The 19648-nt window shown below is 33.8% G+C and overlaps 1 protein-coding gene across 1 annotated transcript in view; it reads left to right on the top strand.

Moving 5' to 3' along the window:
• CSMD3 (CUB and Sushi multiple domains 3) overlaps positions 1–19648 on the top strand; it is a 1224761-nt gene that overhangs the window by 603387 nt on the left and 601726 nt on the right. Inside the window, exon 11 of the mRNA XM_015145899.3 lies at positions 2865–2986. Coding sequence (XP_015001385.2) covers positions 2865–2986 — 122 coding nt within the window. The remainder of the gene's footprint in view (positions 1–2864; positions 2987–19648) is intronic.

Genomic DNA, 19648 nt, shown 5'->3' with positions numbered 1-19648 from the left:
TACTTGTCATTTTATACATGTTTGTGCTTTACTTTTATAAAAAAATAAAATCATTTTTATAGAAGACAGTTTTTCACTCTGAAACATATTTGTAAAGATTATTCATCAGGATGAAGAGACCACTATTTTATAGTTAATTTAAGAGCTGTGCCAAAGAACTTGAATATTTGTTTCTTTAGCAAACATACGTACATCATGAAAGCCATTACACTAGTAGTTAACAAAGATGATAAACAAGGCCTTGACTTCAAAAGATTCTAAGTGTGTATATAGTTTAGAAAACAAAGGATGCCAGAGAATTACAAAGTAGTAAGTACCACTCAGATAAGCAGTATATTCAATCAGAAAGTTATAGCTGCTACAAACCAATTGCGTTGTGATTCGTATAAATTTCTCATTTCTATAAAGTTCTTAGACTCTTTCAAGCTGCATTCCCTATCAGGCCACTAGCACCTAAACACTTGTATAAATGTGCTGTTCAAATAACGTGCTATGAACTGTACAATCCATTACAGAACCCTTAGTGGAAGAATTAAAAACCCTTCTTATGGAAAGAAGTGGCACATCACCTTGGCTTTGTTTTATAGAATATTTGCAAGTAAATGTTAAGAAGGAATAATATTCTAAACCTGGAAAACAGCATGACAAATGTAGAAAATTATAACGAGTACGGTAAATTCAAAGAAGAGCAAGATGTCTGTTCTGGCACAAGTAAAGTGTATGACTATGTAAAATGGTGGGTAATTGTACTAGAAAATAAATTTAGGTCCTCAAAGGAATAATTTTATATTCTCTATTAGGAAATTTGTACTTTATTCCATCTGAAATAGATACCAAGTTTTCATGCAATTAGGTAATGAAATCTGCATTTTAGAAAGATAAATATAGTAGGAGTGAGCAGGATGTAACAGAAAGAGAAGCTGGAGTCTAGAAAAGGGGTTAAGTAGCTATTACCAGTACAAGAAAAATGAGGAAGAAGCACTGGACACTGGGAAGAGAAGAGATGAAGCAAAACAGAGATATTTCCAAGGAGGAAAACAGAATAGACCATGAGGAGTATATATTATGCAAGGCAAGGAGCTGGATAGTCTATTCAAGAAATATTTAATTGAAAGTGCTTCCTAAAAGCATCTAATAGAATGTCCAGTGGACAGAAAACTAATCTAGAAATCAGGAGAGATGCCAAAACTGGTGATGTAGATTTGAGAGCTATCAACACAGAAATGTCTTTTCCAGTCATAGAAGTGAATTAGTTTAACTATTCAGAGAAACCATTGAACAAATAGAAAAGAGGAGATTAAATCCATTTAGAATTATGCTACTTAAGGGTCAGATGGGAAAAATAAAACCAGAACAAATAATATGGTAGAGCAGAACTATTTAAAACATACATGCAAATAATCAGGAGAGCTTAATACTATGTGAGGGAAGGCAGAGAATTTCAAAGCTTATCAATACTTTGCATTACTGCTGAGATATCAAATATGTGGAAAAAAGGAAGAGATACTATATTTAGCAATTATGAGTTCATTGCTGGCTTTAAAAAAACAATTTAAACACTGAAATAAGAATGGGAATCAGACTGAAATATTTTGAAGACTGAAAGGGGAGAGGAAGATGGAGTAGTGAGCATAGAATATTTACAAGAAGTTAAGTAGTAAATGGGAAAAAAGATTGAATTGCAAATAATGGTAAGGGAAGAAAAATACAATTTATTATTTTTTTCAATACAAAATAATATGATTTTATTGGTTAAAATATAGAAATTATATACACACACTCACAATATAATTAAAAGTACTGTAACTATTAAATCAACATAAGATATAACCATCAAGTTGCAGGAAAGTTGTCTGAAATAGATTTATGCTATGAAGAGAAGAAACTAATAAAGAAATCTACATGTAACATATAAGAAAGACACACTTTTAGTGATTTAAAAAATAAGACTTGAGTCAGAAGACCTGGGCCAAAATTCTGACTACTATGTACTAGAAGCATGACTTTGACCATGTCAAGAAAACTTTTAGGAGGTCCATAAACTGATTTTCAAAGTGATGATGAAGGTAACTATGCATAAATTTAAGTGCATATGAAAATATACATTTAACGTTCATCATTTAAACATGAATTAGATTATTTTTGATGGATTAGAAAATGATAATATGGGCAGGATTTGATAGAATGGGGCAAAGAAATCCAGATCAAAAGTAGTGGCATCCAGAAATTCGTGGTGGTCAAGAAGCAAGTTAAGAAACAGAAACAGTATGGTCACTAGCTCATTTATTAAGTAGAGGAAAGATGAGTTAGAAAACAGAAAATTCTACAACTTTCAACTTTTGTGGGAATTCATTAAAATTACTTAAATGTAACTTTTTTTTTTTTTTTTTTTTTAGTCTGAGTTCTTTAATTCATAGTTGTAAGTACAGAAAGAGAAATTTTACTATTAATGGTTCTCAACTGTGCGATTGTGAGTCCTAGGGTACTTAACAAACACAAATAAAAACACTTTTTAGATTGCTTCATTAATCCAAGGCTCTGTTTCACTCTCTTTGTGGGTAAATATTGGGTAAATATGCCTTTCTCTAATTAAACACACCTATTTAAAATCAGAGAACAATTTATCATGCCTCACATTTCTATTCATAACTAGGTTTCCATTAACGTTGAAAATATTGAGCTCGTGAATCCCAGGTTGTTATAAACACTGTATTTTCATAAGTGACATTAGAATACCATAATGTATATTTCAATGTGGTTATAATTGTGTCATTTTGAATTTAAAGTCTATTTGCAAGATATTTTATTGTTGTAATTTTACATGTGGCATATGTTCATCTTTTAAAATGCAATTTCTCTTTTAGTGAAAACGTGTGGCTCTAATCTTCAAGGACCAAGTGGTACCTTTACATCTCCCAACTTTCCATTCCAGTATGACAGCAACGCACAGTGTGTCTGGGTCATCACTGCAGTGAATACAAATAAGGTAAGAGAACACCATCTGTGGTCAAAAAAAAGTCATAATCATAAAGACAAAGGCAAAGAAATTATACGGAGCATGCAGTACAGAAAATTTATAACTCAAGTAGAATTTTGGCAATTTTCTCTACTTATCCGTTTATAAACCAAGTTTATATGAGAAATTTGGGAAAAAATAAAAAATAATACAACTCTACTCCAAGCTAATAATGTATACATGAAAATGTTAAAATTATAAAGGAATGCTTTCTGAGATACATTTTTGAAGGTTGTTAAGTGTATTCTTTTTAAAAGGAATCATGAATAGTGGCTGTTGTTGTATCTTTTCTGTTTGACACATAATTCAGGTCAATCGTGTTTTTATACATAGTTGACTTTCATTTCAATGTTCCTCTATTGCTATATATCACATAACTATTTATTTGGAATAGTTTGTTTAATGTGCCCTGCATTAATAAAGAATTTATATTATGGATATTTCAAAAAGTTGAATTGCCTTTCTATTTGATTCTAATATGAGTAACACATCTAAATATGTACATGCCACTATACCTCAAGCAAAATTATAATACAATGAACGTAAAAGCAGCTGAAAATTTTGCTGATTTTTCTTTCCTGCTCTTACTATCCTGCTATCCTGCTTCTGTTTGTAAGACTTGATTTTATAACAGTAGAGAGGACCTAAATAGGAAAATTTATCATTTCTCTCAGATCTTCAGATTATGTGATAGCTTCTTTGGGCTAGATTTTAAAAAGTTTGGTGGTAGAGCTCTTGAAATTGGGCCAGATTGTGTTTCATATACTGATGTATAATTTTCAGATAACTTTAAGTTATTTAACCTCTCTCATGTTGTTTCTTTATCTATATCTATGAAATGTGAATAATAAAGACACGTATTTTATAGTATCGCAAGAAATTAGTACGATAATGCAAGCACACTTGTTAGTAAAGCTAATAAGGCCTTGAAATACATTATTAATTCATTGTTATTAAAGTACATATTGCCTCCCGGGAATTTTTGTGATCACCTGTCAAGTTCTTGAAACCTAATTCTAAGATCAGCAGAGTTGGTTTAAGACTCAACACAGGGACAATTAGATTTGTTTCACAGAAGAGCCCTGCTTTATAAATCAGAAGAACTAGATCAGAAACCTACTCTGCCCCAAATTATCTCTATAAACTTGAGTAAATTTCTAAATCAAATCCCTCCGTTGCATGAAGGAAATCATGTTATCCACCCAACCTGTGTCGTCAGTTCAATTCAGTGCAACAAATATTTATTGATTTCTTTCTCTGTGCAAATTATTGGTTGTTGAGGAAAAACAAAAAAACAAAAAAAACATGAAGTACTTGGAAAACTGACATTTGTTGAACACTTAGCAGCATGCTGTACACTATTCTCAGAAGTTTTTTTCTGGCACTTTTTATGAATTATTTATTCCTTGTAAGACTCTCACGAAGGAGATACTTTTATTATCTGCATTTAAGCAAACCTATAAATAACTTGTCGAAGATTACATAGTTAGCAAAGGTCAGAGCTGTGTACTTTATGAGATACGTGTAGGTACAAAGACTTATCTCACAGTAAGGTATAAATATATTTTTCTAAGATAGACGCAGCTAATTCATTATAAAATATGGAATAAACACATTTAATTAATCTTTCATTGAGGTAGAGATATTGTTTTGTCTTCGCAATTACATGTAATTGTCATCAAAATGTGGCATTATCTCATGTTCTATAAGATGTCTGCTTTGCTAACTTTAAATTATTATCATTATGGAATTAAATGAAGTTTCAGAGGTTGTCACATTTCTACTTGTTTATATTACCTAATCTACTCAAATGTATTTCTCCTTTTTCTCCAAAAAATGCAAATTATTTTCTTAGGAGAACATAATTACTTTCAGTTCTTTGCTATTTTTTATTAATAAATATAGACATTTAATTTTGATCAGTTAGCTTAACTCTTTTTTAAGATGTCTTGCGAAAATTGGTTTACAAGAATTATTCATCAGGAGCCACAGTAAGAATTATATTTTACCTTGTGACCCAGTTCAAACACACACACACACCACACACACCACAGTTTCACACATATGAAACATTTTCCTTTACATGAATGTGCTCCTGTATTTTCCTTTCCAGTCGACTGTAATCTGTTTATTATTAAAACATTGATTATGTCCCACTAAATTAATTTCATGATTCACTAACAGGTTATAGTACACAGTTTTAAAAACACTGTTAGAGATATTTGCTTTCATAGATTACTCCTTGGAACGCTTTTCAGAAGGAAATTGTTGGTATAAATCATAAGCACACAGCTATACTAGTTTGCATACATCCGAATTAACCAAGGTGCTTAATACCTCTACATTTATAATTTGTTCAGTAATTATTGTTCATGATTTTCTGTATATTTGAGCAATTATGGTGTCCTAAATGTACCAAAAAAAGTACATGGTTGATGGAAAAAGTAACCTGAGATTTAAAATTTGATTAAATTAATTAAACAAGTTTCAATCTAGGCTGTTACTCTCACTATGAGAGCCCAACCACAGTTTCTTTTTCATAGATTAGAGGTCATAATACCATATCATAAGGTCATACAGAAAGGAACATGTGAAGTTCCTGATACAAAGCAAGTTCACTTTAAATGACACCTATTTTTATTGCCAAATGCTGCCATCTCCTCAAGAAACATACTTCTTTCCTGTTATTTACTGGACTTAACATGTATTAATCCAAAATTATCATTACATATAATTTTCTTCTATATTTCATTATGTGATTGAATAATTTATAGGTGACTGTCTTATTCTGAAACATTAAACATTAAATTATAGTCATTATTACTAATCAGTTTACCAACATTGCAATTAAGTTCACAGAAAACAAAATGTAATAACTGAGCATTGTAGTCTAAACTAATATACATTGTTGATGTTCCTTTATGCCACTTCCACAAGCTTCTGTAAGGGAATGTTTCCTTTAATTATGGCATTTGAGTGATGAAAATATTTGAGGGTTTCTTCATAACAGCAAGTTAAAATATTAGACTAGTACTTTAAACGTACCTAGTCTTTGAATTAATTGTTCTTCTTGCATTAATGTGCACATTCAACATCAGCTCCATGTGTGAAATGAAGACTGAAGACATACCTGAATCTGTTTGTTCTTCTTTATCACTTTCCCTCTTGTACTTGTTTTTCCAAGTTTCAAAAGAGAATCATATATTACTTCTCCAACTGGAATATTAATATGTTACATTGCTTGAGTGTAAATAAAACTCTGGAGAATTAGAATAGGAAATCCCAGATTCATAGCTCCTGAGGGACAGATCTTGAGACAAAGCAAAGAAACAAAAAGCTTCACTAAGACATATTTGAAGGGAATCACATCATATTAACCAAGCAACAAACTCATAGAAAGCCCATGTCTGCATCTATGCATCTGTGTATCTATCATCTATTTCTCTATGTATCTATTTATGTATACAAGTATGTATGTTATGTATCTACCTGTCATCTATCATCTAATTGTCATTCATCCATTCATCTATTTTTCAATTCCACTATTTGTATGTCTATTTATCCTTATATAGAACTCATGATAGTTAGGATATTATAGGTCAATTTTAATTAAGACAAAAAGTCTGACTTTTTTAGACAGAAAGAGTTTCTGAATTGTCTGATTGATTTTACAGTTTTTGCATTTATAAACTATCATGGATATTTTCTATAAATTGAGTTAGCTAATGATGCAAGATTTTGAGAAAACTATATTTAAAATACTTGCAAAATTAAAGTAGAAATTGCATCCTTTGCATCTATTCACACTAAGAATTTTAAATAATAGATGTCAATGTAAAATTGTGAGAAAGCACAGTTTCCAAAATCTTTTTATATATGTGAGCAAGAGTTTGAAGGGTATTGGTCTAGCTGATAGAAATGGAATGTGAGCTGCATATTTAATTTTGAATTTTTCAGTAGCCATATTTTTAAGAGATAAAATGAATTTTAATTGTATATTTTATTTAACCACAGATATAATTTCAACATGTATTTGGCATAAAATTAATGCAAGAATTTACCATCTCTCCTTTTATTCTTAATCTTTGAAATCTACAATGTATTTAGCAAGTTTATCACATCACAATTCAAATTAGCCTTACATTGCTAGTGGCTACCATATTGCCCATTTCCATCACCACTGAGAGTTCTATTTGATTGTTCTGTGTGGAGAATGAAAGGTGATGGTGGTGGGTATTGAAGAGAATAAATGCCTCATTGTAAGGCAATTGCCTCAGGTGAAGTTTTTGCTAGGACTTCAGGGAAAGGAAAAATGGAATGGCAGAAACTGGCAGAAATAACTCTGAAAGACTGGGTTTTAAAATTCTGCACTTTCACATGCACACGTATGTTCATTGCGGCACTATTTACAATAGCAAAGACTTGGAATCAACCCAAATGTCCATCAGTGACAGACTGGATTAAGAAAATGTGGCACATATACACCATGGAATACTATGCAGCCATAAAAAAGGATGAGTTTGTGTCGTTTGTAGGGACATGGATGCAGCTGGAAACCATCATTCTCAGCAAACTATCGCAAGTACAGAAAACCAAACACCACATGTTCTAACTCATAGGTGGGAACTGACCAATGAGATCACTTGGACTCGGGAAGGGGAACATCACACACCGGGACATATTATGGGGAGAGGGGAGGGGTTTTACCTGATGTAAATGACAGGTTGATGGGTGCTGACGAGTTGATGGGTGCAGCACACCAACCGTGGCACAAGTATACATATGTAACAAACCTGCACGTTATGCACATGTACCCTAGAACTTAAAGTATAATAATAAAAATAAATAAATAAATAAATAAATATTAAAAAAAAAAAGATTCTGCACTTTACCACAGAGCATCCAAATGTCTCTATTTTAAATTTCATGATCATTCCTTCTCAATTAATGCCATAGTTTCCACATAAGAAACTTTGTGAATCTGTAAGTTCAGATTACATTGTAATTAGGTAACTTGCATAATTAAATTTTGGGTATGTTTTAGCCATACCTGCCCAGTGCTACAAGTTCACCATAGAAGGTCTATTGTTTTCTGACCATGATGTGAGCTGTAATTTCTCTTTCTAGTTTCCATGCAGTCATCAATCGCTATCCCCTCCATTGTCCTTGTAGTCTTCAATATGTTAGCCATCAAGTGCAGCAACCCCTTGCCCTCTCCCCACAAATTTTGTTTTCAAAATCTGTTTCAATCACAGGAGATAAGTAATTGCATATGACATTTTTTACTGTCCAAGAACTAAGCTCTGACAAGACCAAAAAATAAGCATACCACTCCCACAAAACACATTTTTGAAGGTCTTAGACTCACTCTTGATAAGAATGACTACGCTGACAAGGTCTAGTCAGAAAAATATAATCTATATTACCTATTTAAAATGAATGGCATGTAATTTGGGTAATTGTTACACAGGCATTGCATACGTAATGCATAAAGAGTAAAAATTAATGAAGAAGCAACAACTCTATAGACAGATACCATCCTTTTTTCATCCAGAAAGAAAAGTAAAAACTGTGGTATTACCAGAACCTAAGAGCTTACAGTAAAAACAATCTAGACCTGGTGCTCAAATTTCACAGGGGGAAATCTTTCATGGTGGTTCCTCATTGACCTCTGAGGAAAGGATGTGAGCTAGCAGGTTTAGGCAGCCACTAAAGAAAAAAAATAATCTGAGAATTGTAATGTGCAGTATTCCAACCCAAATATCAAAGGGCAGAAAACAGAAGGGTTGGCTAGAGCTAAGAGGCAGCACATAAATAATTAGCACAGTATTGATTTCAAGTAAAAAAGAAAAGCTACAGGTGGAGCTAGTTTAGGAGAAAAAAACAGTTTATCTTTGTTATATTTGAAGTATCTGTTAAATTGTATATCAAGTTGGAAATAAAATCTAGATATCCTTTTTTAAAAGGATAGAGGTGGAAGTTTGCAAATTGTCAGCTATAGATGTTATTTGAAACCATGAGACTGAAAGATCTCAAAGAAAGTCTTAGAGGGAAAGCCACAGTTAGAATACATAGCGGATGAATGGCCAGGTGTGGTGGCTCACGCCGGTAATCTGAACACTTTGGGATGCCGAGGATGACAGATCACCTGAGGTCAGGAGTTTGAGATCAGCCTTGACAAATCGGCAAAACCCTGTCTCTACTAAAAATACAAAAATACAAAAATTAGCCGGGCACGGTGGCAGGCACCTGTAATCCCAGCTGCTAGGGAGGCTGAGGCAGGAGAATCGCTTGAACCGGGAGGGGGAGGTTGCAGTGAGCCGAGATCATGCCAACAGAGCCAGACTCCGTCTGGAGAAAAAAAAAAAAAAAAAAAAGGAAGTGATGAACGACTGGCAAAAGCTAATGAGTAGGATGGCTAATAGAAAATGTTCTTGCATATTTTCTGTATACTTCTTCTAATGTTACATTTTTATGTAATTGAAGACTGCCCGTTCCCAACCCAGGAAACAAGTATCCATGGAAGAATCAGATTAAATGTCTCAGGTATATCTGAACTACTATTTAAAATGTAACATTAGTAATAAAAATTGCAAAATGTATTTATGTTATTAATATAATCAGAACAACACTTTCTATGTATGTATGTATTTATTTATTTTTGAGATGGAGTCTTGCTCTGTCACCCAGGCTGGAGTGCAGTGGCGCGATCTCGGCTCACTGCAAGCTCCGCCTCCCGGGTTCACGCCATTCTCCTGCCTCAGCCTCTGGAGTAGCTGGGACTACAGGTGTGGGCCACCACGCCCGGCTAATTTTTTTGTATTTTTAGTAGAGACGGGGTTTCACCGTGTTAGACAGGATGATCTCCATCTCCTGACCTCTCGATCCACCCACCTCGGCCTCCCAAAGTCCTGGGATTATAGGCATGAGCCACCGCCCCTACCTATTTTTTCTTAATTGATGATAAAAGAACAACTCTATCTCATGTGATTGTCCCATTAATTATTTTCCTTCGTATTTCCTTTGTATTACTTACAAAGTGATTTTTCGTACCCAAGATTGGAAAGCACTGATTAAAATAAAATACAGTGATCAGAATTACTCAAGTGTATTTGCCTTTAAAAATTAAAAGAACAAACAAATGAGAGAAACATGCAGTTCCTTTCTTATATTCTGTGTCCAGTCCTTCTTACTATATGATTGAATCCACTTTCTTCTATTAGGTTGATTTTTGCAGGAAAACAAAAAAATCAAAATTTCAGTCCTAAACTGATATTCTAGAACTCAGCTTGAAGTCACCCTTAACTTTAATCCCATCACATGCCCTAAAATGAAAATTAAGTTTGGGATTTATTTTTGAGTGTTTAAGTTTGGTGCTAGTGATTGAAAATCTGTCCTGTTTTCTACCCACGTGTCCATTCTATTATCTTTAGTTGTTAGATTGGGATCTTGCCTTGTCATCATTAGTCCCTTTTTCAGGGACTGAAGTCCTATTGCTGATCCATACCCTCCTTTCTGGAGCTTTGAAACCCACCAGAATAACCTCTCTAAGCAAATTGTCTGACTTGCTGCTCCTGGCTCCCTCACTGCTCTGTTGACCCCTGAGCCAATCTTCTCAGTATAACCTTTCTCTTCCTTTATTGCCATCTCCTTGTTGTCGTTTATCTAATAGGTGTCCTCCCAAATTTTACAACTGGTTCTATCATTGAGACTTCCTTTCTACTGGGGAATGCTTGCTTATTTATTCATTCAAATAAACATGTATTCAGTAGCTACTAATCCCAGGTGTAGTTCTTGAAGCTGAAGATTCAAAGTTCCTTTTTTGAGATGGAGTCTCACCACGTCACCCAGGCTTGAGTGCAATGGCGCCATCTTGGCTCACTGCAACCTTCGCCTCCCAGGTTCAAGAAATTCTCCTGCCTCAGCCTCCAAGTAGCAGGGATTATAGGCACACACTACCACACCTGGCTAATTTTTGCATTTTTAGTAGACATCAGGTTTCACCATGTTGACCAGGCTGATCTTGAACTCCTGACCTTGTGATATGCCCGCCTCGGCCTCCCAAAGTGCTAGGATTACAGGCGTGAGCCACCGTGCCTGGCTCAAAGGTCCTTTTTACCACAATTCCCTTATATCATTTATAACACAATTTTATCCCTCATGGGTTTTACATTGTACTCAGGTAGATTATCAGGGGGAAGAGTGAGAAAAAAAAGGTGAAACTGGGCCTGTAGTAGACTTGAATCCATGTTAGTTTTTTTTGCTTCACAGCATCCGTCTGCTCTCAATAATTTTTAGAAGCTGAAAAACTATCTTTCTGCCATGCTGGGTGGTCCTGAAGGGGACTTCAGTCAAAGTTACGCTGTCTCTAACCCTTCCACCTTCATTTTCCGAGAAGATCCCATACAGTGGTATGCTGGAAGTAACTTTTATCAGCTCTTGAGAGCTGCTAATGTAATTATAAGGAATATAATAAGCTGATTGTTAAGCATATCCAATAATAAAAGTGAAATAATCTGGACTAAAATATAATGTTATATTAAAAACAAAAATAATAATTACACAAAACTCATTATTTCATAATCTCTTGCTAGTCTTTACTATTAGCTATGCCCATGAGGTTATTTAAATTTATTTTGACCATATGCTGGAGCTACTATATAATCATGAAATACTATACATCTATTCCCCAATCTGTATTCAGTCTCTTTGGCAGCTTCAGTTTGGACACAGTGGTATGATTTACACTATAGAAATAGGCAAACTGAATAAATCAGAACTTTTCTTCATTGTGTAGATATAGAAAGTGAAGAAGAAAATGCTGATACTAAAGATTCAATTCTGAAGGGTATTGAGTCTGTAGTGATTACATTGTGAATGGCACAAAAAATTTGAGAAAATATTCTTCCAGTATTCAAAAACTATGATCTGATTCAGTAATGAAGTCATTCACATCGTGGACAAACAAATGATGTTTTAACATATGTATTCATTTTTATAGTTATGTTTTACTCATTAACATAAATTAAATATCAACCAACATTCATAACTTAAAATACATATTTTACTTAAGCCAGCCAAAATGGTTTTCTGTTATTTCTCACCAAAAAACTCTGGGACAAAGAGATTGTGATATACATCATTTTGTTTTTATCTCCTCATCTAGTATAAATAGAGTCTAATGCAATATTTAACACTCCAGTTTGCTTCTAGAATAATTCTAGCACATTCCACTATAGCCAGAAAATTGATAATATGCTTATTTCTTCTATTTTTATCCATATCTGGTTGGAGAAAATCTAGCTGATTAAAACACATGCTAGTGTTAGCTACCTTTACTTTGTTAGATTACTCATAGATTTTTGAGATGTGATTCTTCCAATATAAACATGTAAATTATAGTAAAATTATAATGATTTTAGTTAGACAATTCTTCCATATAATGTAAAGAACTAAGCTGAAAATGTAGAGGAGCATAATTCTTTATGGCTTTTTGACCACTCCCCTGCTCTCTTTAAATGTAATACACTTTTATCAATACTGAGTTATTGTTATGAGGATAATTTTGATGACTCCAGGATATCAGCAAATCTCACAATGAAGAAAATACAATTCATTGAGAGGTAAGTAATGAAAGATTAAATTAACTAGGCATAGAAGAACATAATTCACAGAGAATAAAGACAGGCATATGAGGTTGACTTCAGTTCAGATTATAACTCTCACTAACTTAACAGAAGTCTTCATCGTCAGAAGAAATAAAATATATCCTCAAAAGAATAAGTATTGACTATGGCTTTAAAAAGTGTTGCATAACACTAGACAAAAGCATATATTTGTTTTTGTATTTTAAAACTATGACTATTTACTTTGTTTTAAATTTGCCTCATATCACTTTTGGATCTTAAGATTTAGAGAATATGGCTTTCCATGACCAAGGTGAATTAATGAAGGAGGTATAGGAACTGGTATGATTTTAAGTGTACATATTAAAAAATTCACTTTGGAGCTTCCCACCCTACTTATAAATGCCTTCCTTTTGTGGAATAAGGCATGGATAGAATGTGAACCTGAGTCAAAAGCCCTGAATTGTTGTGCAGATCATCTCACCTCTCTGAATCTCAGTTTTCTCATCTTTAAATCGAAGTAATCATCCATACCTCACCATGTCATAGGAGTCTTGAAGTGCCACACAAGTTAATAAATCAAACAGCACTTTGTACATTAGAAATTATCTTGTAAGTTTAAGGAATTATATATGCTTATTTTTCATACCATCCCTTATTCCAAAGATGACTTTTAGTGAATGACATTATCAGACAGACCATTATATGTATATTGAGATATGTTGAGTAATTAAGGATGTGTAAGCATAAGCATAGTACCTAGTTCATAGTGGGTGACCAGTTATTAAAATAATTAATTAATATGAATAAGCAGTATATATTATTTGGAATTTACTACGTGCTTTGATACAGCACAGTCTAAGATGAGTGCACAATGAATAGCAAATATTTTGTTGGTATTTGTACTGCTTTATAAATAAATGCTAACTACATTTATATTAAGTAATATTTGTACCTGTATATTATTTTCTCTAGAGCTACCATAAGGCATAGTTACTGGGTTTTTCATATAGTTCTGATAAAACTTTATTACAACATTTCACATCATTCTGGAACATAGATTTGATTTCTGTTGAAGTGAAGTAATAAGTGAGTTTTTCTCTGCTCTTATGTTTTCGTGGACACTTACCCCAAACTTAAATTCATGTAAAGAAGGACAGCCTTTTCTAGTAGGAGATGAAGTTCCTTTTCAGACAGCTCTTTCCATTCTTTGACTTATTTAAAAAAGAAAGTAGTGAAGGTCCAATTTATAATGAAGGTAAAATAATTAAACTGTGAAATATTACTTTGGTATGTTCAATACCTTTAAGCCTATGGTTTTCTTTAGATCCATTAAATACAATCTTAATCTTTCTCCCCATAAACTCTTCAGGCATCAGAATACACTCTTGAATCCACCTGTAACACTCTTCTGAACAATTCTTGTCACTTTTCCATCTTTAGAGATAGCCTTTTGCCACTTCATTTAATCAGCCCATTTATAGGCACTAGTTCTTTGTGCCAAATATTTGGAGATTTGGTACCTGTGCCAAGCTTCAGTGCCAGATCTGAAACCTCAGCCAGGCACAGAGAGTCACTTTTCTACAGACTAGAGCTGTCTTCATTTATGTTCCCAAAAAAGCAGGCCCAAGACAAGGAATTATATGTTGCTGATTCATTAAGAAAGTGCACCCAGGAGAAACTATTAAGGGAGTGAGAGAGGCAGGATAAGAAGGAAGTTAAGCAAGGTGCAATTTCAGACAAAACCCAAGCCTCCGCTGGATCTCATGCAGTGTAAATTACAACTGATAGTTTATCCCAACTCAAGGCAAAGTAGCTGGGGTCTCATACTTCTGTACCCCATAATCATAGGGTAAGTGATACCTAGATCTTTCAGGGCTCATGTGTGGACCAAGTAGGCTCGTGTAGCCTGAAAGCAGTCTCCAGAAGACTGAGAGCTATATACATTTAGAGACAAATGCATGGTATATGCAAGATAATGAACAGATAACAGGAAAGGCAAGACGCATCCAAGAGGATTATTGATCACCTGGAGCACTGACAGTATCTACTATAATGGAGTAGGAACTAACAAGAGCAAACCTGAGGCAGCAGTACAGGTATAAACTGAAATTAAAGCCAGGTTGCCACTCTTAACAAAGCATGATTCAGAAAGAACCTAGTAGTAGACTGAAGATCTTGATACAAAACAATTAGATGGAAATTTAAAAAAACAACTAGAAGGTTCCCCACGCCAATAAAAGTAGTTCTGGTCACTATTTATAGAACACCCAGGCTTGGCAGCACAACTTCAAAAGTGCCGATCTTTTTTTCCCCTCCTCCTAAGTGAACCATACCTGTATAGCATATCCTTAACTATTCCTAGCCCCTGCCAGTAGTACTTATTGTTTTTGTTGTTCAAATGGTTTATTTAGTTGAAATATTTTATTTAAAGTGAATTACTCTGTGCAAGTACAATAAAATTAAATATCAAGAAATAAAAATAAAAATAAAATAATAAAAATAATAAATATCAATAAATAAAAATAAAATAATAAAAATAATACAAAATAAAGATAAATACATATCAATAAAGAAAAAAAGAGGCCAGATGCAGTGACTCATATCTGCGAGCTACTTTGGGAAGCCAAGGTGAGAGGATCACTTGAGGCCAGGAATTTGAGACCATCCTGGGCAACATAGCAAGACCCTTTTTCTACAAAACAATTTTTAAAAATTAGCCAGGTGGGCATGGTGGCCCATATCTTTAGTCCCAGCTAATCAGGAGGCTGGGGTGGAAGGATCACTTGAGCCCAGGAGTTTAAGGATGCATGAGCTATAACCCTGCCGCTGCATTCCAGCCTGGGTGACAGAGCAAGACCCTATCTCAAGAAAATTAAAAAGTATATTTATAAAGGGAAAGAAAAAGGAAGGAAGGAAGGAAGGAAGGAAGGAAGGAAGGAAGGAAGGAAGGAAGGAAGGAAGGAGGGAGGGAGGGAGGGAGGGAGGGAGGGAGGGAGGGAGGAAGGAAGGAAGGAAGGAAGGAAGGAAGGAAGGAAGGAGGAAGGAAGGAAGGAAGGAGGAAGGAAGGAAGGAAGGAAGGAAGGAAGGAAGGAAGGAAGGAAGGAAGGAGGAAGGAAGGAAGGAGGAAGAAAGGAAGGAAGGAAGGGAGAGAGGAAGAAAGAAAAGGAAAGTAAAGGAAAGGAAAGGAAAAAAGAAAGAAAGAAAAAGGAAAAGAAAGAAAGAAAGAAAAAAAAGAAAAATTCTTTTTTTAAAAGTTAAAAAGAATTATCTCTGTATATAAGATTACATGCATATTCCCCTTTAATTTTGTACTAACAAAAAATTCTGTATCGAATAATACATATGCTTCATTTGATAATGAAAACATATTTTAAAATAATAAACTAAGTAAAGAAAGGCATAAGGTATATAGAGTGAGTGATATTATTGACTATTTCCTGCTGCTTGAAAATTTATCCTCCCCAGCCTCTTAGTTCTGTTTTCCTGAATTTCCCCCTACATTTCCAGGCTTTTGCTAGTGACCTTATCCTTAAATATTAGTGTTCCTCTATATTAAGAATTCAAGCATTTTTCATTTTACATTCTTCTCCTTTTCCTTCACATATCTAAATACAAAGTCCAATGAATTCATTATAGTTAATTAGTATGCCTTGAGGTTGTTTAACTCCCTCTCACTCAGGTTTCCATTATTCTCCTTTGGATTACTAACCAGCTTTCCAATTAGTGAATCTTCATCTCATTTTTCTGCTTACTCCAAGCCTGTTACTTTCCAAAAAATTCAGTGTGATGTTTTATTCTGAGATGACATAATGTCTTCTTCTTTGTAAAATATTTAAATGGTTCTGCATAGCTTTATAGAGGAAGCCGTGGACAACCTAAACTACTCTTGTATTTTTAGACTCATATTTCAACACTCTATTTAGCCCCCAAAGCACTTCCAGGACCCTATGGTTTGGGGATAAGCCACTCCTTCTGTAGGGAATATACTTTCTCACTTTGTTTATACATCTCCAATCTCGTGACTCTGTTTATTAATGGCATCTTCTAGGACTCAAGTAATCTTTTACCTTTTCCTAGAAGCCTGTCCTGTCTTCCCTCCTAGATTAGGAAAACTTACTCTGCATAACTGACCCATGTGTTGTCACCTTACATTGTACTTACATGTTTGTGCACTTATTATTTATTGAAATAACTGAGTAATTATTCCTAGACAAAATAGTTGCTTATTTCCATGTTTTTCAGCTTTTTCGAGGAATGTCTCTGGTTCTTACCAACAAAGTAGGCTAGATATGCAATTACAAAGCATTTTTGTTTGTATTTTTTCCACTACTCTTCCAACTACTAACCATTGGTTATACTCACCACTTTAATCTCAATATTATGATTATACTGGAATGATATGCATAATCAGAGCTGTGTTGAACAATAATTTGGCATAAATAGTAAGGAATTCAAATAAGTTATGGCAATCAATGTACTTATACAACCAAATATAGTCTTTTCGGAGTCGACATAGGGGAGGAAAAAGAGAAACTGGGCAAAGAAGGCCTTAATTAAAACAACCAAGATACACAGGCTTTTCAATTATTAGGTTTGGATGTCAGTGACAGAAAAAGCATAACAGAGATATAAACAAGATATGTATCTGGTCCGAGACTAATGGTTTCTCAGTTCCAGAAATTTCTCAGAGTCATAGGCTAACTCACTACCCTACCGTTCCCAATTTGTGGTCTTTTTCTTAGGTTCCAACATGGTGTCTAACCCATCTAGGAAGCAGGTTGGGGGAAGTGATAAATAAGGAAAACAAAGGACAAATGTAAACTATCTCTTAAGAAATATTTCTTGATGCTGCTTCAAAACATTTCTATTTATATCTTATTTTTGCAATAATCTAACAACATTCTCATACTCAGCTACAAAAAAGAATGGAAAACATAGTGTTTACTAAGGACAACTTGCTACCAGCTAGGAATTATACTATGGTAGGAGAAGGAGTACATGGATGTTTGGGAAATATATGACACCTCTGTTACACATATTTAGTCCAAAATTGAGGAGTGAACAAATATTCCCATTTAAGTACTAGCTAGCTAGAGAAAAGATATTAGGATAAAACTCATAATTTTATTACTGTTACTGATTTTTTAATTAATTATATTAAATTGTAGATTAATTGAGTGTATGTGACAGGCACTGTCCTAAGCTATTTTTATATATCTTCTCACTTAATCCTCCTATTAATTGTATAAAGTAGTTAATATTATTGTATGTATTGTTTAGGTGCAGAAACAAGTTCGGAAAACTTAAGTCACTTATGTAAATTTGCAGGGTGAGCCAGTGGCTTTATTAAATGAAATAAGAATGATGAAATCTGGATGCTGTTATAAAAATGACAGTTCTATTGCTGCTGTAACACATTACTGTAAACTTAGTGACTTAAAACAAATATTAATAATATTAATATAAATAAAAACATTCATTATTTTATAATTCTGTGGGTCAGCAGTCCAGCATGGGGCTCATTGCAATAAAACTAAGTTGTCAGCACACGTATTCCTGTTTGGAAAATCTGGGAAAGAATGTTTCCTGTTAATTGATCTTGTTGGCAGAATTCAGTTCCTTGTAGTTCCTCAAGATCCTCATTTTTTTTTGGCTCTTACCTGAGGGCCATTCCCAGTCTTCTTCCTCTGTCTTCAAATCCAGCAAAGATGTGTCTAGTCCTTCTGATGTCACATTTGCACATTCTTCTGACATCTTCCTCTAATTTTAAGACTTGTTTGAATAGATTTGGCCCACTCTAGAAATCCAGAATAAACTTTTCATCTCAAGATTCTTAAATTGAATCACAACTTCAAGAAGTCCCTTTTAACATGTCTGGTAATATATTCACAGCTTTTATTGGATAAGGGAGTGAATGTCTTTAATTAGGTATTCTGCCTATCGCAGGTGGCAATGAGGAGTAACAAGGAAATTGGACAGTAGAAGACACTTTGTCCTCACATGGAAAGTGAGAAAGACAAGGGAGCTTAATGCTGCCTCTTTTATAAGCATCTAATTCCCATTTACGAGGCAGAAGCCCTCATGGCACATCACCTTCAAGCTGCCACCTTTCATACTATCACATTAATAGTATCTGAATTTTTGAGGGGAGACATTCAAACGATAGTATCTAGTGTGATCATCATTCTTCTAATCAATGTTTTTGTAAATGAAATCACAGAGACGTATAAAGAAACCAAACATAAAATCTCTCTTTTTGGATAGAATTGATGTTTATTCTGGAAAAGTATTTATGTTTATTTTATTCTTAAACTAATATTTTAGCAACTTCTTTTTTCATCACATATATTTTAGTTAATTCCATAATTGCATGTATAAAATTATAGATTGCAATTTTACTAAAGTTAGAGGCAGATTCATTTTAACATCTTGAATCAACATAGTTTTTTTTTTTAACATCATAAGGGTTTAATACTTACAATAATAGTCATTGACTTTCAGTATTTTATATTCTCTTGAAGATGTGGTACCACTCATTGAATAATTAGGAATAAATAGCAAATATTTATTGTATGTCCTTTCTATATTTTATATTATTGATGCTAAAATTTCTCATATACTAATACACAAACATAAAAAGTATCTAGTTGTATATAAATATAGACACTGCATAATTGTGTAATGAATCACAGATCACCACAAAAAACTTATCTGGGCTTCTGTGGTCTCAATAATTTAATTTCTTATGTCTCTTGAAAGGATAATATGAGATATGCACTTAAAACAGGGCCTGGAATATAGATGTTCAAAATGTTAGTGCTAATAATATTACTATTATAACTACTACAGCAACTACCACCACCACAACTAACACTAATACATTTCCAGAGCGAGATGGGTATAATGCCTCCACCAATGTTTGAGCTTAGTTTCCTGCTGTGCAGATAACACACACTCTCATGCATTTCAGATCTTGAAATATTCTTGTGGAGACTCCCTGCTG

This window comes from Macaca mulatta, chromosome 8 (genome assembly GCF_049350105.2).
Source record: "Macaca mulatta isolate MMU2019108-1 chromosome 8, T2T-MMU8v2.0, whole genome shotgun sequence".
Classification (NCBI taxonomy): domain Eukaryota; kingdom Metazoa; phylum Chordata; class Mammalia; order Primates; family Cercopithecidae; genus Macaca; species Macaca mulatta.
This window is presented reverse-complemented; position numbering and strand designations above follow the sequence as displayed.